Source organism: Gekko japonicus, unplaced genomic scaffold, assembly GCF_001447785.1.
Source record: "Gekko japonicus isolate JY-2015 unplaced genomic scaffold, Gekko_japonicus_V1.1 scaffold7250, whole genome shotgun sequence".
In the NCBI taxonomy this organism is placed as follows: domain Eukaryota; kingdom Metazoa; phylum Chordata; class Lepidosauria; order Squamata; family Gekkonidae; genus Gekko; species Gekko japonicus.
Window position 1 is genome coordinate 5,328 of NW_015169390.1, and position 7,776 is coordinate 13,103.

Here is a 7,776-nt window from a genome sequence, read left to right on the forward strand (position 1 = left end):
AAGAGGGAGAGAAGGAGCAGGGGGTGTGGCTTGTTGCATGTGCTCGCCCCCTGGGCTCTTTACTGCCGGAGCTCCACTCCTGTGCGCTCCTGCAGGAAATGACCCCTGGCGTGGACTCTGATCTGGGAGAACCGGGTTTGATTCCCCACTCCTCCACTCGCAGCTGCTGGATGACCTTGGGCAAGCCGTAGTTCTGATAAGAGCTGTTCTTGAAAAAAGAGCAGTTTCTGTCAGAGCTCTCTCAGCCCCACCTACCTCACGGGGTGTCTGTTGTGGGGAGGGGAAGGAGATTGTAAGCCGCTCTGAGACTCCTTCGGGTAGTGAAGGGCGGGGTATAAATCCAATCTCTTCTTCTCTTCTTCTTCCCCCCATGACTGAATGCCAGCACTGCCATCTTGTTTTTTAAAAACATCTTTGGATGCTTATTTAAATAATTAATTAATTAAGTTTATATCCCGCCCTCCCCGCCAAGGCAGGCTCAGGGCGGCTTACATTAAAGAGTTAAAACACATTAGAACAGAAATTATAAACATCATAAAAGATCATATACTACAATGCCTTGAATGTTTTTAATACTGAATTTTTGTGGTTTTATAACGCACTGAATTAATCTGTTGTAAACCGCCCTGAGCCCTGCGTAAGCGGGGAAGGGCGGTCAAGAGATCTAACAAATAAGTAAATAATGAAATAAATGAGACCTTTTGGGCCATCAGGGTCAGTATTGTTCACTCAGACTGGCAGCAGCTCTCCAAGATCTCAGGCAGAGGTCTTTCGTGCCACCTGCTGCCTGGTCCCTTAAACCGGAGATACCGGGGATTGAACCTGGGACCTCCTGCACGCAAAGCAGATGCTTTACCACTGAGCCACAGCTACTTCCCTTCTGGATACTTGAGATTCTAACTCAGGGGTGTCAAACATGCGGCCTGGGGGCCGGATTAGGCCCTCGGAGGGCTTCCATCAGGCCCGCAGGCAATGTTCCCTCTAAGCTGTGGAGTCATGTGAGCAAAAATTCTACTTTGTGAGCTACTGGCATTAAAGTTGTGAGCGAGCCATTTGCCTACTGCATTAAATGGGTTTGCTCTGGAGCCATCCTTCCTGAGCTAAGACAAAAATGTGTGAGCTGGAGGCTAAAAACCTGTGAGCTAGCTCACACTAACTCATCTTAGAGGGAACAGTGACCGCAGGGGAACTGGCCACCTCCTCCTGCATCATAGCTTGCTTCACCAGACTCTCTTAATCACTCAGCCATTTCATGTTTTCACCTGGGTCCCAGACTCAGAACTCTGAGCATGAGATTTCTGTGGGGAATATCGATAAATCAAAAGTAGGTTTGCAGCTTACAGAGTGACGTTTTAAGCATGTTTTTATTTTAAGTAAAAAAAATATCTTTAGGTTTGTGTGTTTATCTCTGCTACCTGGCGTTACATTCTACGACACACATGGCCCGGCCCAACAAGGTCTCATTTATGACAGATCCGGCCCTCATAACAGATGAGTTCGACACCCCTGCTCAAACTGGAGATGTCAGGGACTGAGCCTTTTGCAGGCCAAACAGCTGCTCTGCCATCAAACCGCCTGCCCCTCGGTCATCCTCAACCAACCAAAACGCACAAAAGCCTCTTTGTCTTACTGTGCCGTAAACGGTTGATTATGCTCTACATGTACGGAGACAAGTAATCCGTTTTGGGAAATGCATCGAGACAAAAAAACCCCGGTCCTCGAGGAGGGGGCTTTGAAAGGAAGGCTCGGAGCTCCTCTCCAAAAGGAAAATTATAAAATGTATTATTAAACCAGCAGCTTTATTATTAATCATTGTTAAACAGCACTCTGCGGGCACAGCCTTAAGTGTTTACTAAAGAGCGTGCGCTTAAAAAAATTAATCCTTTCTAATTGGCTTAATTAAAGATATAAGCACAGTATGACTTCATCAAGTCGAGGCTGAGGGGGGCTTGACATTTGCAGCTCCCTACGTTAATTAGTACCGGCTTCGCCGTAGCTCCAGACACACAATAGTCACCCTTCGAGATCGGGCCTCTCAGCTGCCTCCCCCATTTATCTGGGGCCAAATAGGACAAGTAGGGGCCGCGGTGGCTCAGAGGCTAAGATGCTGAGACGCAGACCGGAAGGTCGGTAGCTTGGCAGTTCGAGACCCGAGTGCTGCGTGACGGAGTGAGCTCCCGTCTCTGGTCCCAGCTCCTGCCAACCTAGCAGTTCGAAAGCAAGAAACTGCAAGCAGATAAATAGGTACCGCTTTGGTGGGAAGGTAACAGCGTTCCGTGAGCCTCAGCATTTAGTCATGCTGGCCACATGACTACGGAAAAAGTCTTCGGACAGCGCTGGCTCTTCAGCTTGGAAACGGAGATGAGTACTGCCCCCTAGAGTCGGATTAGACTAGCTTTCGAGCAAGGGCATTGACTGCTACTGGGCCTTCCAAGGCTCTCATTTCCTTACCTCCACTTGCTGGATGGCATCTTCTGTGTCTCCAACCTCAGACGTAGAAATTGACGGGTAATTGGAGTCTGATTCAAGGCTGCTTTGGTTAGATGGGTTTCTTCTGTGCCCTGGGGTTTGCTATTCAAAAGAGAGAGAGAGAGAAAGATAGATTTTTGTTGGGACCAGGTGATGTAACACAGATTGGTTTTTTCGGAAGAATCCCGGTGGGTTCACACACAGCAAAAAGTTGTTTTATTGGAATGCGTAGCCGAAGTGTTTTTATTTTATTGGAATGGGCAGCTGTTGTGTCAGTACAGGACAAATTCTGCAGCCACACAGCAAAAGATGGAGACGAATGCAATGCCCTTATTCTCCAAATTCAGTTCTCTCAGGACTCTTGAGCTCTCTGTTGGGGGTACCAGTTTGGTGTAGGGTTAAGTGTGCGGACTCTAATCTGGGAGAACCGGGTTTGATTCCCCACTCCTCCACTTGCAGTTGCTGGTGTGACCTTGGGTCAGTCAAAAGTTCTCTCAGAGCTGTTCTCTCAAGAGCAGTTCTGGAAAGAGCTCTCTCAGCCCTACCTACCTCACAGGGTGAATGTTGTGGGGAGGGGAAGGAGTTTGTAAGCCGCTCTGAGACTCTGAGTGAAGGGCAGGGTACAAATCCAATCTCTTGTCTTCTCTTCTTCTACCCATTGAGATTCCAGCTCTTATGGAGGCAAAATAACTTGTGCAAATTAAGGAGGTGGTGGCGGCTACAAGCATGGACAGCTTCAAGAGGGAATTGGATAAACATATGGAGCAGAGGCCCATCAGTGGCTATTAGCCACAAGGTATAGATAGGAACTCTCGGTCTGAGGCAAGGGATGCTCTGTATTCGTGGTGCTTGGGGGGACAGTGGGAGGGCTTCTGGTGTCCTGACCCCACTGCTGGACTTCCTGATAGCCCCTGGTATTTTGTCCACTGTGTGACACAGAGTATTGGACTGGATGGGCCATTGGCCTGATCCAACATTGGCTTCTCTTATGTTCTTAAGGAAGAAACACCACCATTTTTGTTAGCTGGCTCTAATTTCTACAGCTGCCAAACAATGCATGATTTTACTAGGAGAACTGGGTCCAAAGGCACATGAGACTTGACATTTAGTAACCTTTTTTTTGCATGGTTTCTTTGGGAAAAGCCATTCTCTTTTGGTCCTTGCTTGACTCAGGAGGTTGGCGAAATGTTTTAAAAACCACACTATGAGTTTCAAGGTTGGGACACGTGTAACAATGTGAGCTGCCCTTAAAGACTCTGCAGTGTTGCAGACACAGTGTGTTTATTCAGAATATTTCTGTGCTGCCTCTTCAGAGTCCGGCGGCTTACGATTCAAAATACAAACAGCATAAGAATACAAATGGCATAAAACCATCCATAAAGCAGAAGAAGACCATTAAAAAGCTGGTAAGATAGAACTCCTAATTAGAAGCCGAAGTAAAAAGCTGCATTTTAACCTGATGCCTAAAAGAAAGTAAAACAGGTGCCAGGTGAGCCTCGAGGGCATTCCAAAGGCAAGGTGCCACCACAGAAAATGCCCTGTCTCTAGGGTTGCCAGTTCTGGGTTGGGAAATACCTGGAGATTTTGGGGATGGATCCTGGGGAGGGCACGGTTTGTGAGGGGAGGGGTTGCAGCAGGGTATCATGCCCCCGGAGTCCACCCTCCAAAGCAGCCACTTTCTCCAGGTTGAAAGGAAACAAACAACCAATGCTCCCTCTAAGCTGTGAGTCTTGTGAGCAAAAATTCCAATTTGTGAGCTACTGGCATTGAAGTTGTGAGCAAGAGATTTGGCTACTGCATAAATCAGTTTGCTCTGGAGCCATCCTTCCTGAGCTAAGACGAAAATGTGTGAGCCGGAGGCTAAAAAACTGTGAGCTAGCTCACACTAACTCAGCTTAGAGGGAACACTGCAAACAACCGTGATGTATTGTGCCCCAAAAAAGTCTTCGCAGACTAAAAAATTATTTTCCCAATGTTCAGTTGACTTGAAGCAATCCAAACGCCATCAACACCAACGGACCGTGCATATTATCTCTTGTTTCGTGTACGACTTCATTAAAGTGGGTAGCGTTGAAATACCTATATAATATTAATCCATTTGGGCAGACACTCAAGCCATCTCTCCTGGTAACACTCATCAAATCCATTAGTGGATGGGAGACCACCAAGGAAGTTCAGTGTTCAATATGCATGGTTCGTTGGTGTTGATGGCGTTTGGATTGCTTCAAGTCAACTGAACATTGGAAAAAGAATTTTCTAGTCTGTGCTGGAGAAGACTCTTGTCCCTTGGACTGCAAGGAGATCAAATCAGTCAATCCTAAAAGAAATCAACCCTGACTGTTCCCTGGAAGGCCAGATGGTGAAACTGAAGCTCAAATACTTTGGCCACCAAAGGAGAAGGGAGCACTCACTGGAGAAGACCCTGATGCTGGTAAAGATTGAAGGTCAAAGAAGACGGGGACGGCAAAGGAGGAGATGGGTAGACAGTGTCATAGATGCAACGAACATGAAGTTGAGCCAACTTCAGAGGACGGCGGAAGACAGGAAGGCCTGGCAAGATCTTGTCCATGGGGTCGCGAAGAGTCGGACTCGACTGTGCGACTGAACAAGTCTGTGAAGACTTCTTTTTGGCACAATACATCACGGTTGTTTGTTTCCTTTCTACCTCCACCATGTGATCGCTCTCTTTGGTTTGCACTTTCTCCAGGTTGTCTGGAGATCAGTCCCAATAGTAGGAGATCTCCAGGGGCTCCCTGGAGGTTAGCAACCCTACTTGTCACCCTATCTGTACTGAAGAACGTGGGCTACCCGTTTCCTCTCAAGGGGCAGCCTCTGAGACCCCTTTCATAATTATGGCACCAGCCTGTTCTGGACAGGGTTACGCATGCCTTGAAAGAAGCAAGTCTACGGATTCATTGCTAGGGAGAAATCAAGGCGCTGGCTATTAGCTTTTAAAGCATGGAGACATTGGGAATCAAGATATGGGAAAGATCATCTACTCCCTTCTACGCCTACCAATCGGTTAAGCTCCTCTGGAGAGTCATGTGCCCCAACCTTCACAGACAAGGGGGGGGGGGCCTGGCTGCTAGGGACAGGGCCTTCTCCGTGTTGGCTTCTTTGCAGATGTCTCTCTCCAAAGAGTGGTCCCTCAGTCTGAAGCAACGACTAAAAATATTTCTCCTAGGCTTTTAGTTGATCCCCCCCCCCCTTTTCAGGGGGTTTGTTGGTTTTTCTGCTTCCTGTCATCGTGCTGGTGTTACGGCTGTCGTTCGCGGTTAATTGCTATTACGTATTTATGGCTTGTTATTTTATTTTCATGTGTCTTTACTGACACCCTCCTCAGGAGATGCCTTAGGATGCTTAGAAATTGCTTAAATTTGGAATGATCAATTGCGACCTTTTCCGTTATGCATGCATTCGTTATGAGAATATTCGTCTTGGCTATTTTCTTGGCCAGTTCCCCCATTTTGTTTGTTTCTTTTACAGCGTTTGTAAGATATATAAGAGTTTGATGTGAAAACAATTAAGGGTTTTACTGTCAAAGGATTTTTTCCCCGCTCGGGAGAGGGACACCGTAATTTCAGCTTGAGAAATCCCAGAAATCACCTCAACTCCCCAGGCATCCAGGGAGGGAAGTCTTACCAAAATGCCTCTCTTCTCTGTCTCTATCTTGATCTGGCTTGTATGTTTTGTGGGCTTATTAGTAAGACTGTGGACTCAGTGGAAGAGCATCTGCTTTGCAGGCAGGAAGTCCTAGGTTCAGTCCCTGGCATCTCCAGTTAAAACAGCCCAGGAAGAAGAAGAAGAAGAAGAGGAGGAGGAGGAGGAGGAGGAGGAGAGGAGGAGAAGAAGAGGAGGAGAAGAAGAGGAGGAGGAGGTTGGATTTATACCCTGCCCTTCACTAAGAACATTTTACAATCTCCTTTCTCTTCCCATCCCCTCCCCACAACAGTCACCCTGTAAGGTAGGTGGGGCTGAGAGAGCTCTTTTGAGGACTGCTCTTGAGAGAACAGCTCTGAGAGAAGTTGTGACTGACCCACTGCTACAAAAAGAGCCCGCCTCGTCTTGGCTATTTTCTTGGCCAGTTCCCCCATTTTGTTTGTTTCTTTTACAGCGTTTGCAGTATATATAAGATTTTGATGTGAAAACAATTAAGGGTTTTACTGTCAAAGGATTTTTTTTTCCGCTTGGGAGAGGGACACCGTAATTTCAGCTTGAGAAATCCCAGAAATCACCTCAACTCCCCAGGCATCCAGGGAGGGAAGTCTTACCAAAATGCCTCTCTTCTCTGTCTCTATCTTGATCTGGCTTGTATGTTTTGTGGGCTTATTAGTAAGACTGTGGACTCAGTGGAAGAGCATCTGCTTTGCAGGCAGGAAGTCCTAGGTTCAGTCCCTGGCATCTCCAGTTAAAACAGCCCAGGAAGAAGAAGAAGAGGAGGAGGAGGAGGAGGAGAAGAAGAGGAGGAGGAGGAGAAGAGGAGGAGGTTGGATTTATACCCCGCCCTTCACTAAGAACAGTTTACAATCTCCTTTGTCTTCCCATCCCCTCCCCACAACAGTCACCCTGTAAGGTAGGTGGGGCTGAGAGAGCTCTTTTGAGGACTGCTCTTGAGAGAACAGCTCTGAGAGAAGTTGTGACTGACCCAAGGTCACACCGGCAGCTGAACGTGGAGGAGTGGGGAATCAAACCTGGTTCTCCCAGATTAGAGTCCGCGCTCTTAACCACTACACTAAACACTGAACTGACAGCCCACGCTTTCCCCTTACCTTTACGATCGTCATCTCGTCCCGCAAATTGTCGTATCTCTGCTCTAGCCGCGAATATTCCTTCACAAGGTTCTGGTACCGGAATCTCTCCTCTTCTAGCTCTTTCTTCATCAAAGCATTTTCTTCAGCAGCATTTTGTGCAAATTCGTCTTTTTTTAAAAAAAGTGAAAGACAAACATGTTTGAACTCCACATGAACCAAAGCAGCCACAACCCTTAAGCGGAGACCAGAAGAGATCAGTTGTGATCTGTACAAAGAACTGCAGTCACCTCCAAGTTGGAGCTAGGGAGGCACTGGTTGTCGTCAGAACAAAACTGGAGAACTCAGAGACCAATAAGGTTTTCCAGGGTATAAGCTTCTGTGAATCAAAGCTCACTTCGTCAGATACAAGAATGATGACCCATCAGCCCTTGTATCCAAGTCAGAAGGTGGGAGGGGGTGCTACCACGATGGGCCAGTTGGAGTCAGGATGCAGATGTACAATGCAAAATGTAATCAGCTGAGAGATACACATATGGGTAGGAAATTTTTTAAAAAA

The 7,776-nt window shown here is 47.2% G+C and overlaps 1 protein-coding gene across 1 annotated transcript in view; it reads right to left on the reverse strand.

Moving 5' to 3' along the window:
* The window catches only part of LOC107115059 (unconventional myosin-Vb-like), a gene marked incomplete at its 3' end in the record, with an annotated part of 9,238 nt that extends 1,861 nt beyond the window's left edge, over positions 1 to 7,377 (reverse strand). The window contains exons 1-2 of the mRNA XM_015416662.1: positions 7,239 to 7,377; positions 2,452 to 2,571 (exon numbers count right to left, since the gene is read on the reverse strand). Of these exons, the coding sequence (XP_015272148.1) occupies positions 2,452 to 2,571; positions 7,239 to 7,349 (231 nt within the window). The remainder of the gene's footprint in view (positions 1 to 2,451; positions 2,572 to 7,238) is intronic.
* Positions 7,378 to 7,776: the final 399 nt, after the last annotated feature.